The sequence below is a fragment of the Hippoglossus stenolepis genome, chromosome 13 (genome assembly GCF_022539355.2).
Source record: "Hippoglossus stenolepis isolate QCI-W04-F060 chromosome 13, HSTE1.2, whole genome shotgun sequence".
NCBI lineage: Eukaryota > Metazoa > Chordata > Actinopteri > Pleuronectiformes > Pleuronectidae > Hippoglossus > Hippoglossus stenolepis.
Window position 1 is genome coordinate 19,773,635 of NC_061495.1, and position 20,123 is coordinate 19,793,757.

At 41.0% G+C, this 20,123-nt stretch overlaps 1 protein-coding gene across 1 annotated transcript; it reads left to right on the top strand.

The window, feature by feature from the left end:
- Positions 1-1,301: 1,301 nt before the first annotated feature.
- On the top strand, positions 1,302-20,087 carry ints6 (integrator complex subunit 6). The gene is made up of 18 exons (XM_035173754.2): positions 1,302-2,875; positions 2,975-3,052; positions 4,187-4,336; positions 8,752-8,841; positions 9,683-9,866; positions 11,949-12,074; positions 12,397-12,548; positions 12,726-12,878; positions 13,565-13,697; positions 13,846-13,940; positions 14,057-14,167; positions 14,894-15,109; positions 15,452-15,578; positions 15,710-15,852; positions 15,967-16,153; positions 16,918-17,322; positions 17,978-18,071; positions 18,292-20,087. The coding sequence occupies exons 1-18, from the start codon at positions 2,765-2,767 to the stop codon at positions 18,383-18,385; spliced, it is 2,649 nt and encodes an 882-aa protein (XP_035029645.1). The 5' UTR covers positions 1,302-2,764; the 3' UTR covers positions 18,386-20,087.
- The last annotated feature ends 36 nt before the right edge of the window (positions 20,088-20,123 follow it).

Sequence of the window (20,123 nt, forward strand, 5' to 3'; positions counted from 1 at the left end):
TATTAAAATACTTTCCCTAAAACTACAGTGGAGTTTGACCAGCTGGTAAATAATAAAATATGTAAAATTGGCTTTTAATGGTTAATATGTAATTTCCTGACTAGTTTCAGTTCATTAAGTCATTAAAGGGAAGTTTGTTGTTGTTGATATGACACATGCAACTTTTAAGTTTAGGGGCTTTTATATCGGAGGTTAAAAAAAAGGAAGTTTATTTTAGTGTGGGCGGGCCTTGATCGTAGTAAAGTGAGCATCAATCGTTTCCGGCCATGACTTTCAAAATAAACCCCAATTTACAACGCTATAGTCGTGATTTGGTCGCTCTATCCAAAGAAAATATTCCTGTAAAACAAACCGTTGATGTATATCATCGATAGAGATAATTAAATGTTGAGTGTAACAAACCACATTATGAAAAATTCCATGAAAACACTTTAAGAACTTCTGACATTGTTCATTAAAAAAGTCAAGTTTCAATCATGAGCTGAGCTGAGCTGATAATCATGTCTGGACTTCACAATAAACGTGTAAATAGTAAAGTCAGTAAAATACAGTATGATGTATATGGGAATTTGTAATTGTTTATTTAAGGCCAAACATAAGAAATGGAAAAAAATATATTAAAATTCTGAACGTTTAAAAAAAAGAGAATATTTAAAAACTATATTTATTTGATAATTCGACAAGAATAAATGAATTTAATTATATTGCTAATAATTTGTAGCTGTGATGTTAATGCATTTCAGGTATTATGTAATACAAACTGAATTAAATATAAAGCTTACAGTACATTCATGTTTAAATTCCAAACAGATTATGCACTTAAGTATCGTCAAAAAATGTTGGGTGCATCAAAATATAAAGAACGTGTTTGTTCAGATACGTTTTATCGCTGTTAATGAACTATTATTGCTGAAGCATTAACATGTACACAATTTGTTTATGTTGTGGCTGGTTAAGGTGGATCGATGACTATTCTACTATTTTATGTACTTCAGTAGTGCACCTTATATTAATGCATCAAATAAGATATGTGTTTGTTTTGTATTCCAAGTTTTAATCTGTCAAATTATTGTAGTGGAGTGATAAAGTATCTTAAAACAAATGGGAATACAAATAAAAGTATCCCAAAATTGGTTCCTGATGATCAGACAAAACAAGGCATTTGTAAACAGAATGAATCACAATATTCGTCTGTTTTAGCCCCTTTGTGAATGGGATAAACCCTTCACGTGTGTAATTTTATTCTGAAAAACAGTGTTGCACCGGGAAATGAAGTGGTGTGTGTGAGAGTCTCTTGCTCCAGACAACTCTTGTCGAACAAGAGACATCATGGACCTTCCTGCTCTCTCTCCTATCGCTGGCTGCAGGGTGGTTTCCTCTTATTTTTTGCGGAAGTGATGATATGTTCCATGGAGCCATATTATGTAAATTCTATTGCACAATCGTGTTGTGCAGCCTGTTGTGAATCAAATGAAGACAATCTCAAGTGTAAAGTAAATGATAGTAAATAACTATGTATCTAACATAAATGCAGTTTATATTTGTGTAGAAAGCCACAATATGTCTGGCCCATAAATCTCACTTATAACATTTCTTTATAAGGATGTGACTCATTGCAGTGAAGGGAAAGAAAGACAAAGTACAGCCATCTTCGAGCTGCAGGGTGTGTGTGTGTTGTTGTTGTACTTCTGTGTGAGGACTATTTAAAGCATAGACCCTACAGAGTGATCAGTCCTCACTTTTTCAAAGGGCTGTTTGTGGGGTAAAACTTAGGTTTTAGGGTTAGAATTAGGTTAAGGGTTCGGTATTGTGTTTGGGGCAATAAGTGTCCTCACTAAGACATAAGTGCAAACGTGAGTGTGTGTGCGCATGTCAATCCCTTGCAGCTAAACCTGTTTTCCCTCAGATCATTTCTCAGAAAGGTTTGTCTTTATTTGGTCAACACATTAAACCCAAATGTGTGAGTGTTAGCCACTAGTTCCTGTGCACCCTGCTCACATCCCTCGGTCTCTACTTCAATGTTTCCCCTCCATATTGTCTGATATCTTATCTCTCCAGTCTTCAGGGGTTGTCTCTCACACTGGCCCGTGCACAGGATGAGGTGAACGTGTAACCAGCTGTGAGGAAGCACACAGGCCGGATCCTTAACAACACGCACACAACAAACTGCAGTGTCGCTGTGAAGAAGCCTTATACTGTTGTTTATACACAAAAATGCATCAACGCGATATTTTCCTACGTCCCTGCCTCGGGGGCGAACGCGCATGCGCACCACTCGCTCGGCGCTGGCCTTATTTGGATATGGTAATGAGTCGCCGCGCAGAGCCAATGAGGGGCGGGTGAGCTGCAACGTGACGGCGAAGCACCGCTCGGGGGGCGGGTCGGGCGCGGGGCTCAGCTTAAAAGAGGCGGACGAGCCCCAACGCTCTCAGTGCAGGGAGAAGCAGCGAGTGCCTGTGAGGGGGGAACTTTGTTTCTATGAAACTTAGGAAGAGCAGCAAAATATAGTAAAAACTACCAGAATCCCTCGTGAACCAACCACCTGCCCCCAGGGTGTGAGGTTTTTAGTGCAGTTCGCCCGGAAAGGGCCGCGCCACTCACTATTCTTACACTTTTTTGAAAGAATGTGTGAGGCAGACAGTTAGCCGGCTAAGCTAGCTAGCTGAGACGTGATACAGGCGGCAGGAGAACAAAAGGTTTTTTTTTTGCGTTGGGCCGGTTGTACTGACACCAAGTCCATGCAGAACGTGTCATTACCATCACAATGCCCGTTTTACTTTTTCTGATAGACACGTCCGCTTCAATGAACCAGCGCACCCATCTGGGCACTACCTATCTGGACATAGCAAAAGGCGCAGTTGAGACTTTTATGAAGGTACTGTAACCACGGGACACACCGACACCCCCCGCTTCATCTTTGTGCTGCTCCTGTCAGAGCGGATCTCTCGGTAATAATTCTCTACTATCTCCACAGCTCAGGGGCAGAGATCCGGCGAGCCGAGGGGACCGGTACATGTTGGTAAATTTTGAAGACGTTCCCTTCGGGATCAAGGTAGAGTTTGCTTTCGGCTCATGTCCAGCTTTACATGTGCGCAGGTTGACTTGTCCTTCCCCCGTCGCTCCGCCACGTTGTGACCGCGACACCGATTGTGTAGAGGCGATCTTCAGGAGGAGCTTTTCATACCCCTTTTAAAACATGGCCGACATTTTGTTTCAGTGCGAGCAGCAAGGAACTCTGGGTGTTATTTATACAGCGAGGTGAGATATTCTTGGGAGGAGGAGGGGGTGAGGAGGGGAGAGAGAGAGAGTGGGGTGGGGGCACAGTTTCCTGCTTTAATCGTTTCAGTCCAAATTGCCACTTTAGTAACGACACACATGGACGCTGTGCTACTTTGTGATTTATGACCCCAGGCTGGTCTCACTACCCTGCTAGAAACCACATCAGGCACTTGGCTGCTGTGCTGTCAAGTTATTGTTTTGGGCAAAGAGAGGAGGAAGTGACTTATTGTTATCAGTTCAAAATCATTCATTTCAATGGAAGTTGCGCACAGCAGTTTAGCTTGTTAAATTAGTTTAGTTCATTTCGGTGTAATCCATAATGGTTTTACAAAACAATACTTTTACGCACAATCCGTGAATGAAATATCTTGTAAAACCTCCCCCTTAAATATACATAACATCCCATATAGCATAAGGATGTGGGCCACTTCAGGCAGCGATGCAGCACTTCTGGTCGTCTTCTGGCCCGGCCAGAAAGGATGTAAGTCTAAAGTGGTCCACTTGTAAATTGAGAAATGTGACCCAAATATCCAAAAACAAACTGGGACCTTTTTTGGCAAACATGCAGTGCTCTAGGCAAGCTGTAATGTGGATGTGAAACTTAAGTGGTAAATGTGGCCCAAATTGCACAAAAACAAGGCCGGGCCACCTTGGGTTGACATACGGTATGGCTACTTGAGGCCCAGATGTGGCAAACAGGAGCAGACCACCCAAGTGCCATCATTCCACAAGGTTTGATATGTGGTCTGGATGATGGTGTGACAGCGTGGGCCAAATCTGGGCCAAAAAATGTTTTGCCTTGTGCGATTTATTACACATGACCATCCCTTTTTTGATTTCCTCTCAAGTTGGGTTGTTCTCTAACTTTGTGCACTTTATTAACAATGTGTTGTTGTTTTTTTTTAAGGCCGGATGGAAGGAGAGCCACGCCACATTCATGACAGAGCTCCGCAACCTCCAAGCAACTGGACTCACATCTATTGGCCAGTCCTTGAGGACCGCTTTTGATTTACTCAATCTCAATAGATTAGTGACTGGGATAGACAACTATGGACAGGTATGTAGAAGCTGAAGAGGACAGACAGGAAAAAATCAGGTTTAATAAGCGCTCTATGACATGGTGCTGTATGCACCCACCCACAGATCCCACACAAATCCTCCCCGCTTTCTCCCACTCCCCTTACCCCTATCCACAGTCTTACAAGCATCAACCACCTGCGAACTGTGACCCCACACACTTTCAGTCATGTGCTCAAGACACAAACATAACCGCAACAACTTCAATAGAGAGGAAAGAAACAGGAACTACTTGTCGTCAGTAACTGAGGTTGATTTAACTACAGAGTTTGAGCCTTTTTGTTTTATGCTCTGAAATCATATAGGTATATTTTTCTCGTAGCTGCTCAGAGATTTGTCTTTCGGCCCACAAGTGCATGGTGTATTTAAAATCCATGGTCTCTTACAGCCTTAGAAGCATAAATGATTGAAGTCTGCACTTAAGTTGATATTTAAATAGCCACACCCAGCTGAAAACCAATGGCACCTATCTGCTTAAATCCTACTTATATATTAAGGTTATAATGTTGAGTTTTGTTGTAGTGTAATTTCTCTACTTAATGGTCATTTAAGCTTTGTGAGCTGAGCTGCCTCTTTTATGCAGTCTACTCTAGTTAACATAAATGGGCAGACAAAATTAAGTTTAATCAGTACATCTGCATTTTAATTTCTACAAAAACTAAACAATATAGCCTTCGAAAGAGTAGGATATAATTATAATATACGTCAGTGTATTTTCAAGCTGAGCAGAGAATATTTAAAATGTTTATTTCACAATTCAAATTTTTATTCTCCACCTTCTGTTACTTTCTAAGCATATTCTAAACCATTTTATGAAAAAGACATCATTTACATTTTACGTGAATGTCTGCTTTTTACTCATGTTGACAATCGGACAGTGTTTAGTTCGGACACGTGGATTAGTTTCATTTTCTTTCCAGCTTAACAACAAACAAAAGAATTGATCTCACATGGAAATTATTTAAATATCATCTTTATGAACTGTTTGACAGGTTGAGCAAGTTAAGGAGAACCTGAACTTGATGTAAATTGTCTGTGTATTGCAGAACTCATTTTTTTATTTGTGAAATTTAAACAACTCTTGCCTCCATCACAGCTGGAAGCTCACACTAAATATTTGGTATGACCACAAAGTCTGGAACTAATTCAGCGTCACTGGTCTGGTTCCAGAAAGTGCTGCTTAATGACATCACCAGTTCAGCCTGTTTCCAGTTTAGGGAGGTAGTTGTTGAATGTGTGTGTGTGTGTGTGTGTGTGTGTGTGTGTTGGTTAGAAATTGTGATTTTGTGTTTACAGTTTTAGAGTGCTGCTCTCGTGTAAGCCTCATGACTTATCTGCAACACATGACCGTCTTCTTTCAACATGCTTCTTACCGTGTAGTGTGACACAAACTGACCAGAGAGCCTCGGTCTTCGTTTCACAGTAGAGCAAAAAAAAACACAGAAAACATCCAATAAGAAATGTAATATTATCCTCTTGGGAGTTTCATCATTAATGTGAGCAGTCTAGTCGTAGTTTGACAACTTTGAGTCTGCCCACTTGATATAGGAATCGGGATGTCTGTTTTCCTGTGTGTCAGTAGGACGGGAGCAACAATAAATGTTTAAGTAGCATTTCCTGAATTTTAAATGGACGGTCCCTACCATACAGGGTAATACATACACTACACACAACATGTATAATGCATATCAGACTCTCTCTGGGAGTTTGAATGTCAAACACCAGCCCTGCAGTCAGACCAGCAGATGCTATATGAAAACATGCTTGTCTGTGAACTCCAACGGAACACACAGAGATCAAAGTTATGGTGTCCTGCACTGGTTACTGATGACCTCTAACCACAGGGTGATTTGACAGTAATTATCATTTAATGATGGGTTCTTTCTCCTGTTCCCGTTTCACAACTGGAGGAAAATCTGTTTCAAAACAGAAGCCTCTTGTGACCAGTCTGTCTTTGACATCACAGTTTGACTCTGACATCACTAATGTTGTAATTATTGGTATCTAGTGTATTTTACAAAGAAGTATTTTAATGATAATTGCTAAATGACTACAGCAACAGCTGTGCCTCCACAAATAATTAATTTGTGTTTAACTGAAAATAAGAAAAATCTTTTCTCCACAAGGAAACTCTGCGTATACTGTGTTTTATCATTATCCTTAATCTTTGAGTAAAACAGGCCACGGTGTGCAGATGATGTCGCTGATGAACCTCATTTCTTCTGAACTTGGACAAAATTACCTGAAACTGTCATGTCAGGTTACACACAGAAGATCAGCAGCGGTTTGAAGTGCAGTTCTTTTCTTTTGAGGCTTCGAAGTTGACAAAGCTTTCATCAGAGCCCTGACGACCACACACTTTCTGTTGTGTGTATTTTTCGATCTCAATTTGCTTCCGCAGCTGTAAATCAAAGTCAAGCCAGAGAGATGCAGCAGCTTGTTTTTTTGTTGGCGTGTTTGAAGCTCTGTCTGATGACTCAATAACGTTCGTCTTTCCAATTTAATTCATAAAGATAAGTCGATTTAGATTTTTCATCCTCGTGCTGCATGTGTGAGATGTTCAGTGGGGTAGAGAGAGAGAGAGAGAGAGAGAGAGAGAGGGACAGGACAAAGGGGAGTTAAGCTAGTGGGTGAGTTAATATCGCCCTGGAGTGATTCTCTCTCTACAGTAACAAAAGAACCCTCCAGGTTGCCATGCGTCTGAGGTGACTCCCCTGGGAGATGAAGAGCGAGGTTTGGAGGATGCGAGGGAGACGGCCCCCGGCAGGTTATCCTGACACTGATCGCAGTTTCATTAAGAGAGCAGTGAAAGAGCAGAACTAAGGGAGGACAAGGGCGAGGAAATGATATGACGGCTGACGTTTGGCCCTTCGTTAACATGTCAGCCGGTATGATAAACAAGGCTCTAATGGGTCTCCATCAGTCTGGCTCTGTTTGTTAGTAGACCAGAGATCCTGCTGCTACACATGGACTTGACTTTAGCAGAGTACACATTTACATAACTAAGGTTGCAGTTAATGATTATTTATATTATTGATCTTATTTTAATGAATCAATCCATTTTATGGTCTGTAACATGTCAGAAAATGGTGAAAAGAAATCCAAATGCCCAGGGTAATTGATAAATTTATTTATCCACAGGGAAATGTAGGCATCCTGTAGCTTATATGGCAGTTATGAAGACGAGAAGCTCACATAAATACATGAAGGGAACATTAGATTAGAGCAAAAGTGGTAAAACACAGTGCTAATGAGTAGGAGACATCATCAAATGATTTGTGCGCCAGATAACCCTGAATCAAAAGTTTTCAGTTTATTATATAATAAGACGAAGCCAGCACACTTCGCATTTTTGTTTAAATTATGGTTTAAGCAATTGAAAATATAAAAAAATAGATTTTCCTTATTGATGGATTGATTAATAGTCCCAGCTCTGAACACGACGATACACTGACCTGTCAGACTGTGGTGTACAAACCTGCAGGAGCAGAGCCTGCTGAGTCTGTTTTGTCAATATGAGCTAATATGACATACTATAATGAAATTTAAAAGATGTTATGACCAGCACCTAATTGCGTAGCAACAGTAAAACGCTGATGTGGCATGGATGAAAACACCAGTTGACTGGGAGGTTCACCTCATCTGCTGCTCATTAGCATGCAAAGAAAGTGCCTGATGTCATAAAGGGATTTTTGGGGAAGGGAGGAGAAAAGAAAGTCCAGGTTGTCATGGATACCTACAGCACCAGGCATCTCGGTTAGTATCCCTCTCTGTTTACTTTGTGCTGTGTTTTTTTTTTTATGTAACTGGACAAATCCATCATTCAACAGACGCCACAGCCTTCAGGTGCAGTTCAAACCGTCCACATGCATGAATAAAGGCAGCGCTGTCTGGGCAGGACGGCCTTTATAACTCTGCAGCGATGGGGGGGCCAGCGTGCTGACCGTCCGCTGACGGGTCTTGTCGGACTGCGTCGCGGTTAACTCGCCAAGTTTTTTTCCCCTGGCTGATGTATAGAGATAAATGCCGAGCTGCTCCAGTTACACTTTGTCAGCGTGGAGTGCTGATGTGATGAAATATTTTAGTGACGAGCAGAAAAGAGGTTTCATATAAATCCTCGTACTCTGCCATCGAGGAGGATGGAGTGAACTTATGCTGCAGATTCACACCAACACTTGTCTCAGTGGTATAAGTGTAGTCACTCTGTACTTTTCCTGTTTCTATTTTTTTCCCTCTTGACTTTAATAGATCTATGTAAATGAGCTACATAATGATGGGTTTAATGTGCTCATTTGTGCCATAAATACACTGCTGCTAAATTCCAATATGAATTTTCCTCTTTGCTTCTTTAAATGCTCTTAACTCTTTGTGTGTACCCCCTTTCTCTCTTTGCAGGGAAGGAATCCCTTTTTCCTCGAGCCCGCCATCATCATCGCCATCACCGACGGCAACAAGTTGACGAGTGGCGGCGGAGTCCAAGATGAGGTCAGCCAACATCTCCACGGAGATGAGAGGTCCAGCCAATCAGGAGAGCCTCCTGTGTGGCTGGATGAGCCACAATGTTCACTTTAACACAAGCATCAAACTCTCCTACTGTGTCACTGAGGCTTAAGTTTAAATCACAGAGCTGCTGCTATTATGTAGTACTTTAAAATTAGAAACATCCCATGACTATGTGAAGCAAAACAGTCCCAGAGCTCCATAGCCTACCTCCTTCACTGTAAGCAGCCACTGAGTTCAATAGCCACCGCAGACTAATGATAGACGCTGTAGTACTTGCAACAGAATTTGGTCTGCAACTATTATTACTTTTCTGATAATTACCATTTTAATCAATAGAATGTCAGAAAAATTGTCTCTTAAAACTTCCTAAAGCCCAAGTTAATACATTTGTGACCCTTATTTTACCTGATCAAGCGTCAAACATAAAAAAAAAAACCCAGCACCCAACCAGTGTTCAAATAAATCAAGTTCTTTTAATTATATATTATGTTTTGGACGAATCAATGAATCCCATGGTCTTTGAAATGTTACGGGGCATCATTTGTAGCTCCCTACAACCAACATGATGTTTTGATGTTGATTTAGTCTTAACAGCCAAACTCAAATATATTCAATTAAAAAGGGATCAATGACGAACAGAAATTCATATTTGAGAAGTTATAAACACATTTGAGTGTTTTTTTTCTTGATAAATGATTTGAAAAATGTATACATACAGTATCATCATGTTGTCTTTCTCTAACCAGCACTCACACATTATCTATACTAATGTTTCAAGGTTCCTCTGTCTTTGACGCTGTCCTTGTCTCCCCCCCCTATCCAGCTCCATCTGCCTCTGACCACCCCGCTACCAGGTAGTGAGTTGACCAAGGAGCCCTTCCGCTGGGACCAGCGTCTGTTCGCCCTGGTGCTGCGGATTTCCGGCAACGCCTCAGTGGAGCCTGAACCCCTCGGAGGCGTCCCGCCTGACGATTCCCCCATCACTCCCATGTGTGAGGTCACAGGAGGTAGGTGGATTGCCGGAGTTTGGTTTATGTGAAATATGGGTTTCATAGAGAATACGAATATCACTTTAGGAGACACCTCACAATTTTTTTTGTTTGGTATACTAGTTGTGAAGAGCATGTGTAATATCTTCTGTAGCTCTGGAGGAACATTCTTAAAATATCAAGGTTAGAGTCGGGCATTATACCTAAAATATCCGACATTATAAAGTGGGGGAGGCGTTTGAAAGATGAGGGTGTTTATTAGATATTTAAAATGTAATGAAAAATGCCTATGAGTTATATTTTGGGAATTGGAGGATCCAGGGTTTTTGTGTCCGACCCGCAGGACAACTCAGCCTCTGCTGCACCAACACAGGCCTCATTTGTTACAACAGAGCTGTGTGGAACATGCTGGGACAGGCTCAAAGTATTTATAACGCTAGATCAAAAATAACTTTGTTAAATACATTCCCTCACACAGCTGATGAAGCATCCATTAAAACAAAGCCAGGGAGAAATGATAAGTGTTTTTTTTTTTTTTAGGATAAAAAGTGGTGATTGCCTTGGCAACTGTCCTTTGTTAATTTTGGCGAGGGACAGCTCGGAGATCTGTCTCCGCACCGTGTTGCTCAACAGTCAGAGTTACTTGTGTTTACAAGTTTGCGAGAGTAAGCTGAACATCCCAGTACAAACAAAGAGCATGCTCTTGTTTTTAACCACTGAGCAACTCTGCTGGAGCTGTGGTGGAGGGCTCGAGTGCTTTGCTCAAGCGCACTTCAGCACCAAATGTTGAATAATGTTAAATAGATTTTGCCAACTGGTCCTGGACTAAACTGGTAATTTTCCCACTCACAGGTCAGTGACGTAATATCAGGCCAATGATTTCTATCTGCAATGGACAGCAGAAAACTAATTTTGAGATGATGAGAATAATGACCTAATTATCATAATATTAGTTTTTTTTCTTGTAACATTACAAATTTATTCTCATAATATTACAACTGTATTTTAAATATTAAACTTTATCTGATATTATAATCTAATATTCTGACTGTTCTCAAAATATTTCAACTTTATTCTCATAATGTTATTTATTTCTCGTAATTGTTATGTTCTCCCTTTAAGTGGCCCTAATACTCCATCATAGTAACGCCCCCAGATGCAGAATAAAAACCCAGTTTTAACAAAGTTGTAGCAGTAGACTTTTATTTCTCCTGTCTCCGCTCCTCATGCTGCCTGGTTGAAGCAGCTGGCAGGAGGAACAGACTGGAATGATGCTGATGGCAGGTTAAGATTAACACACACAGAGCTGTGTGCAGCAGTCGGTGGTGCTGAATGCAGAACATGACACAGCTCCATTGTCACTGACAGTCTACAGTACATGCTGCCTGTCCAGTACTGCTGATGGCAGAGCTGACACAAAGCCACAGCCTTTTGAAATGAGCGAGTGAATGGGTGCACAACAAGGTCACTGGAGGTGAAGTTGGAGGCAGAAAATGGCCAGAAGGCTGAATTAGACTAATCGTGTGGCTGATTCACGGTGTGAGCTGATGTGACCTTCACTGTCCTCTGCCTGATCAGATCTTCAGAGCTACTTTTTATTTTCGTGTCCGTTGTGTAAAGGCTGATAAGACCCCATAAAGGTGACCACATTGTTGAGTAGGGAGTGCTTAAAAGTGCACAGTTTTATAGTCAGACACTGCAGCGTTTTACATTAAACTAAGAGCATTCTACTTTTAAATTCTATCATGTACTATCATCCTGGAATATTATGAAACTGGCTATAAATTTATTCTCGTGTTTGACTGTAATAATTTTGGATCCGATTTTTTTTTTTTAATTTAAGCTTTTAAGAATCTCAAATCCTTTATCGTCTCTCACAAGAAAAGCTACAAATAGGAAGTTATTTATCGAAGTGATAAAGCTAGAAATTGTTGCTGATCTTCAGAAAGCCCTAAAAGGTGATGATTTGAAACGAGTCCGATTTGAAAAGTGTTGTCAATACTCTATTTAGATTCAATGGCAATCTTTTGAAGCCTATAACACTGTAATCAATCAATTTATATGTACTGTCTACATGTGTGTCTCTGTGTGTTTGTTTAGGACGTTCTTACAGCGTGTTCTCTCAGCGGATGTTGAATCAGTGTCTGGAGTCTCTGGTGCAGAAGATTCAGAGTGGAGTGGTGATAAACTTTGAGAAGACTGGGCCTGACCCTCCTCCACTGGAGGGTAAGAGACACTTGTGTTTGTCTAAATACAATTTATCACTAAATTCATCTCTGTAAGACCTTGTTGACAGCTGCTGCGCTGCATCTGATTGATTAGCAGGAAACCTCTTTGCTTTCTCCCACTCACAGTATTTTTTTTTTAATCCTCTCTGAGCTTTTCTTTACTGTTGCTCACAAACAGCTGGTGGATGTCACATTTAAACCCCGACCTTCATGTTTTAACTGCCTACACACTTGTGTATTTTTCCCAAACAGCTTCTTGTCTGAGCTGCTGTCGGTTGTTTTACCTGTAAAGTAATCCTCTCCTGTATGATCCTGTACAGATGCTCCAGCTGAGGTGTTGAAAGGTGGTCTGCAGCCTTGGCATTGCTGCCACAAGCTGATCTACGTACGACCCAACCCTAAAACTGGCGTTCCCATCGGCCACTGGCCCATCCCAGAGGCCTTCTGGCCCGACCAGAACTCCCCCACGCTGGTGAGAACCATCAAAACCTTTTTAAAGCAGCAAAGTTTGTATGGTTTGACATGGCACCTTCCATATAACATCTTTTAGACTTGTTTCCATATCTTTGACATTTAACTGATTAAATACCATACCATTGTTCTGGGTTTTATAACAATAAAATCTACATCTCCTCTGTGCCTCACCAAGCCCCCGCGCTCAGCCCACCCACACGTACGTTTCTCCTGCCTGGACTCTGAGCCCATGGTGATTGACAAGGTGCCCTTTGACAAGTACGAGCTGGAGCCTTCGCCTCTCACACAGTACATTTTGGAGAGGAAGTCTCCACACACCTGCTGGCAGGTACAACCTCACACACGCACACACACACACACACAAGACACTTTTTGAGAAAGGACTTAAGAGTTAAAGCTGAAAGTTGGAGTTTTAAATTACTAAATCAATCTCATAGACTGGTAGATGAAGTGATATTAACTAACCCTGGTGGTTCAATGATAAATTCATTGTGGTACAGACCTGAATATTAACATGATGAAGTCACCATTATATGTTTTGTTATACTTGCTGTGGTTTCCTGGAAGATAGTATGAGGGAAATTACAGATTTCATGTTTCCACCTTTTCAAACTCAGTTTCTAATGGACCATCTTCGTTTTAAGCCACTTTACAGATGTTGTCAACAGCCTTTACTGCCTATATGTTATATATGATAATGTTTGCACAGTCGCACAGAGAATAAACTACACTTCACTGTACTGAGCATTTTCATTAGGCTCTTTCCTCTGCTGCCACCTTCAGACCTTTTAGCAGTTTTACTCCACAAATATTAAATCATGAGCTTTCCAATATTATATTTTCTGGTCTCTATTGTTCATTATAGCATGTATTTTTCCATACCTGCATATTGTTGAAAAACAAAAATGTTAACACAAGAGCATTTAAAGTGCAGGTTTCTCTTTTTAAGTGTTAGTTCATAACCCACCTCTCCCCTACTTGTTTCCGTTGGCCGATTCTCGCTCTGTCTTTCAGGTGTTTGTGTGTAACAGTGCCAAGTACAGTGACCTGGGCCAACCCTTCGGCTACTTAAAGGCCAGCACAGCCCTCAACTGTGTCAACCTGTTTGTGATGCCCTACAACTACCCTGTTCTTCTGCCACTTCTGGGTGAGACTGATGGATTTATTCTCCCTCATTTTCAGTCCGTCTCTCTGTATTTGCTCCTGTGCTATCTCTACCAATTTCTCCAGTTATTTCCGAACTCTTAATTTAAAATGACTCTGTATTAATGTGTTGGTTTGCTTCCTTTTTGCAGACGATTTGATCAAAGTGCACAAGTTTAAGCCAACCATCAAATGGCGGCAGTCCTTTGAGAACTACCTGAAGACTATGCCTCCATATTATATTGGGGTCAGTGGATTTGATATTACTCTGTAGCTTTTCAAATGTTTGTTTTATTATTGTTATTAACTCACTAAAACCAGTTACGATGCTGCACTGGTCTTATTGTCGTGTTCTCTCCGCAGTCTGTGAGGAAAGCCCTAAGAATCATGGGAGCACCAAACCTGCTGGCTGAAAACATGGAGTACGGCCTGAGCTACAGCGTGGTCTCGTACCTGAAGAAGCTCAGTCAGCAGGTATGTTGTTGCGCTGTTTGGTCTTTTCTTGTTTGGACAAAAACGACAGGCAATCTGTTCTTAATGTTTAAAAGAGGCTCACACCACCTGTTTGTAGCACAGAGTGTTAATCTGCCAAATAACAAAAGGCTTAGGTTAGACCTTTAGTCTTCATACAGATGACATACAGTATTTTATTTATCCTTTAAGGTTCCATTGAGATATTAGATTTTTGACTAATGAAAACTGAAACACTAATGCAGTTAGCATGTTTCCTGTAGTTGGATAATTGGAAAAAGTCAAATTTTTTTCTCATAATAAAGTACTTAACTGTTTTGTCTACTCTATTGAAAGTGACATCAATGTTATTTTTATATTATTTGTTTCAATAATACTTTACCTTCAGACACTTTATTTCGCATAGATAAGCAGTATATTCACATTTAATAAGTTATTTATAAAATACTATTATGCAGTGGTAAGCGATAACAAATACATTTTAAACTGATTATTAATTAACATATTTTGTCAACAGTACAGTTCTCCCGTCTGTATTTTCATTAATTTCCTTTTTACACAGCAGCCATCACTTATGGGTGCCTACTGGACAAGTTATAGTTAACAAATACATTAATGCACAACTGCTTGAAGCTTAGTGTTGTAAACCATTTATAAGTAGTTTATTCCGTTATGAATGCTAAATAGGGGAATTAAGTGACACTTAATGTTAATATTTCACATTTCTAGACAAAAATCGAGTACGACCGTCTGATTGCCTCGATTGGTAAAAAGCAACCACCAGAGGCCGGCATCAAGGTGCGTTGGCGGGGCGGTGGTATATCTCTGGCCCAGCGCAGGAACTTCATCCACCAGCTGCTGAATCTCTCAGGAGAAAGCCCGACTCTGCCCATGGAGCTCAACACCAAAGAGTTTCAAGGTTTTCATCTGGCTCTGCTCAACAAGGTCAGATTATGTTTTAAGATTATTTTAACAAAGTTAAGGATAAACCAGAGTTATTCTGTCATGTTCAAATTTTTCTTTTATTGATGTTTGCTGAGCTTCATTTAATTTGGATGTAGTGATTTTTTTTTTTGTTTAGTTTTTTGTTCAAATCCCACTGTTACTCATTCCCTTTCTGCTCAGACCTTTCATTTGACTTTCCTCCTGAGTTTTTAAGAAAAGTTGAGATGTTTGCTATGTTTGGTATTTCAAGCATTAAAAGCATCTCTCTGGGACTTGATGTGAGGCTTAACTCAAACTCTGATCATTCGCTTTACAATCCCCTCCGTCTTGTGTCGTTATCAGGGCCTGAAGCCTCAGAGCTTTAGGAATCCCTACGACGTCCCCCGCAGCCACCTGCTGGACCACCTGAGCCGGATGAGGAGGAATCTGCTCAACACCAGTGTCTGTTCTCTCAGAGGGCAAGACTCGGGTAAGTCGCTGTCTTTTTCCCTCACTTGGGGGGAGAACTTCAACCACTTAAGGAAGGATTTTCATCTCAGGATCAAGTGTAGATGTCTCCTTCTATGTTTAGTGATTTTTTTTTTTTTGCATTATATTCAGACCAGCTCCACAGCGTGCCAATCGCCCAAATGGGCAACTACCAGGACTTCCTCAAAGCTGCCCCTCAGCCGCTTCGAGATGCAGACCCCGAGCAGCCCAAACGCCTGCACACATTCGGAAACCCCTTCAAACTAGACAAGAAGGTTAATCCCACTCTTATCAACCCTACCTTCATATTCTTTCATGATGAAGCATCGCATGGAAACCCCTGAAGTAGAATTACACTCATTAACATGTCTTCTTCACTGTTCTCTTAGGGTATGATGATCGACGAGGCAGACGAGTTTGTGACGGGCCCTCAGAACAAAGGGAAGAGACCAGGAGACAGTAGCAACATGCAGGGTGGAGGCCCCAAGAGACGGCGCTGCATGTCGCCTCTGCTTCGTCTGGGTAGAGCTTACACGCCTCCAGTATCGCCACCCGCCAGCCCTCGAGCTACAGCAGGTGAGACATGGAAACAGTTCATGAGTTTTCAGGGCTCATTTATTACTACGTGTAAACGTAAACCTACTATAATGCAACTCAGTATAATGTCGTTTCTGATTTGTAAATCATTTTCACGTCCACATCCAACCCTGACTAGATTTTTATTCTGCAATATATGTGACTTTGGGCAAATAATACAGAAACACCTGAAAAAGCAAATAAAGCAAAGACACATGGATGCCTCCATAAGTCACCATTCAATGTAACTGAATCCAAGTTTAAAAGATATGATGCCACACAGCCAGTTCTGCAGTCATACAATTGTCTTGTTATCCAGGTACGTGAACACTCCCAACGTGAGAATCTTTCCCATTTCTACATTCTAGCCTCCATGATGGGAACACGGCATTTGTCCCCCAGAGCAATAAATACCCACATCTTTCAAACTCTGCACTCCAGTTTGTAATGTTGGCTTTTTGTTCTAAATGTGAGCTCTACAAACTCGACTCAACGAAATTAGATAACAACGGTTTTCTCATTTCTATTGGCTGAGTTGAACTCCCCATGAAAAGTTAGCAGCGTGATGTGTAACAATGGTGGTGTTTCCTTTTTAAAGGGAATTGTTTAGAAATAAACAACACTAACACTCATTCTCTCCCACCGAGACTGACAAACTTCATTTGGATGAGAATATCATTTAAAAATGTAGAAATAAATAGATTATTTTTCTATACAGAGGAAATAAACAAATGGCTCTTTCTTTTAAATCTCTGACCTTATAGACATGGACATGAATGATGGAGCACCTGAACCAGACCTGATCATCAACCACCTGGATCAGAACCATTACAGCTCAGACAGTAGCTTGGACTCAGAGGTGGATCAGCTGTTAGGGTCGAGCAACCACCAAGAGAACCACACGGGCCTGGAACCCCAGGACCTCCTGCACGGAGACAATGACGATGACGACGACGATGATGACGACGACGACAACGAGAACGGCCGATCCCCGGATGGGGAGCTGCCGCCGGGTAGCGAGGATGGAATGGACATGCTGCTGATGGACGAACAGCCGCCTCGCTACCTGTCGCCTACAGCTCTGAAGAAGCACATTCACGAAGAGACGACCAAGGTCAACAATGAGCTGAGGGTCCTCATCACTAAGGAGATCAGGAAACCTGGCCGACGTAAGGAGAATAAACATGGTCTGTTTTAGACTGGGTTGGACTAATAATAGAAACATGTAGGGCTCTTGTCAATAAAGGGCCTGATTTTGTGTCGATACCCAAAGAATCGTCTTTAGACCTTACTTAGAAATATAACAATCATTTTCAACAAAAGGTTTTATGAAACACGCAATTTGCCTGATTAAAGAAAAAAACTGCTCGAATTATGGTTTTAATCAGTAAAGATCTAAATATAGAATAAGTCAAATCTGTCAAAAAGTCATTGTTTCTCAACAAATCTTTAGTTTTTCTCTTCTGCACTTTCTTGTTAATTATCACTCGACATTTACACTAATATCAACATCTGTGATGATCTAATATCAGCTAGTTTTTAGTCAACAGGCAGAAACTTAAGGGGAAATAATTGAGATAAATAGTGTTTAATGAATTTAATTGTTGAGTAATTTAGCACAGATGTCCCTTTGCTTTGTATGAATTTATAATAGAATATCTATTAGACAATGTTCTTTTTCTTGAAAGCTGATAACAAATCACCTTGGTGATCAGACAATATCTGAAAAATAAAAGACATTAAGTTGGATCAAAGACTTCAGCTTTTCACAGAAACATGGCAATAATCAATCAATGAATCTTCCTTCATTTCTCTGTGCTTCAGACTATGAGAAGATCTTCCTCCTCCTGAAGCAGATCCAGGGAACTCTGGACACTCGGCTCATCTTTCTCCAGAACATCATCAAAGAGGCAGCTAGGTAACGAGTTTAATCCAGTTCCTCTGCTGCTCATTCAAATAATCTGTGCCTATTCTGTGTTTCATAGATCCTGTGTCGCTCTCGACTTCTGCTGCTGATCCCAGGGCTGTAATCAGCAGCAAAACATCTGCGTGTTGTCACATAATAAAGAAAATATAAATGTAAAAACATCTCAACTGTTTCCTCTGAACAAATGAAAGATAACGTTTGTTTTCTGCAGGTTCAAGAAGCGCGTTCTCATCGAGCAGCTGGAAAACTTCCTGGAGGAGATTCACAACAGATCCATGAACATGAACCACGTGGACCCGCTCTGAGACCGAAGTGATCCCAGACTGAACTTATTGATAACCCCCCCACCTCTTCCCCTCCTCCCCCCTGTGTATAGGGGCCCCTGCGGAGACGAGACGGCATCCAGCTCTCAGATCTTTCACCCCTCAGGTGGACACTCTTCATTTATGTGTTGGTTTACACACAGTATGAACTAGAAGCAGCGTTGACTCTGGATGATACAGGTGCATTGTTCAGATATTAAAAAGGGGGAGAGAGAGGAATCATCTTTGTTGCTGCAGGTGAAGTGTTTGCCTATGCAATGGGATGTTTGGCCTGTTGAACATTCCGCCACGGTCGCTTTTCAGAACTGTGAATTCATCCTCAGGCGTTCCCTTTGATTATTCTCCTCCCCTAAATTTGATCTTTGGTTTTTAAGCGACAAATGAAAGGGAATAGTCCCTCAAGTGGGGAAGAGGAGTAAACGAGGGACATTTCTGCAGCGCACCCTGCTCCTGGATGAGATGTTCAATCCTGATTTCTCTGTCATAATGTTATAGGCCAACAAAGAAGGAAGGGGTTCACATGTGCACGTTTTCATCCAACTCAGGGTCAGATGGGATCCAGACATAAAAATTCGTACTTTTCTCATCTTTTCATTCGTTCACTTCTGTTTTCAGGTTCGGTATTCTATTTTTTGTGGGAGGATGAGACTCTGTCATCATGTGTGACTGTTGAAATCTAATTTCCACACTCCGCTTACTAAAGCACTCCACTGCTGAACTCTTAAATGGAATTAATATTCATCATGCTTCAATTCAGATCTCGACTTTGTCAACTGGTGGTTTAACTAATAGAATGACAACTAATAACTGAGGTGTAACGTAAGAAAGAATAATAATTGTTCTTCCTCCTGAGGGAAAAAAGATCCACTGCTTTCAGTACATTTGCAGACAGTGAACTTAAAAAGTCCCAGGCTTTTGCAGCGCAGGTTCTGAGAGAGGGCAACACGGTAAAAAGTCAAATAATTGTGAATGTTTGAACATTATTGGTAATAAATGTTGAAATACAGGGACAAAAAGCTCAGGAACTGATACTAAATGCATCACGATCAGCAATAACGTTGGAGCAACATTAATTCCTCCACTACCACCCAACTCTTACTTTAGTGTGAAACAGCTGATGGGCAACATCAACCATCGTCCACTGGAGTGTTGACGAACTGAGGTCTCGGATGCCAGCTTGTCCCAATGTGCTGGTCGCTGCCAAATACCGTTAGTCCCGCTCCCAGAACTCCCCGTCTCCCTGCCGTGAATCTCAAACCGACTTCTTGTCACTTAACCGTGAATGCACTTGTGTAAATTTGAGAATTTTTATTTAATATAATTTAAAAGAAAAAAAAACTACCTATTTTTTTTTTGTTGCAGAAGATTTTTTTTCTCTTCAGTTTTCTCAAATATACACAAATAATCTGAAGTGAGGTCAAGAGTTGATTTCTGATTCAGGGGGCCGCCCTTTTTCTGTTCCCTCCCCCCCCTTGGACAGGGACCAAAATCTGCCATACTTGTCTTTGTTTGTGAAGAGGCCGCTACCAAAAGAGTATTTTGAATACACTGTAAAGATGTAAATAACCCTAGAGTACTATTTAAAGAGAATGTCCTGCGTAAAATGGCCTTTTTGTAAGTATTTCCATGAATAAAGTTTCTATTTTACACTGTGAAGGGCCATGTAAATAAAGTGTTATGTATAGATGTGACTCTGTGTGTGTTTGTGCATCAGGCAGAA

Coding starts and splice junctions, on each gene's coding strand:
- ints6 (XM_035173754.2), top strand. CDS start 2,765: ATGCCCGTTTTACTTTTTCTGATAGACACGTCCGCTTCAATGAACCAG. Junction 2,876..2,974: donor CAGTTGAGACTTTTATGAAG/GTACTGTAACCA, acceptor CTATCTCCACAG/CTCAGGGGCAGAGATCCGGC. Junction 4,337..8,751: donor GGATAGACAACTATGGACAG/GTATGTAGAAGC, acceptor CTCTCTTTGCAG/GGAAGGAATCCCTTTTTCCT.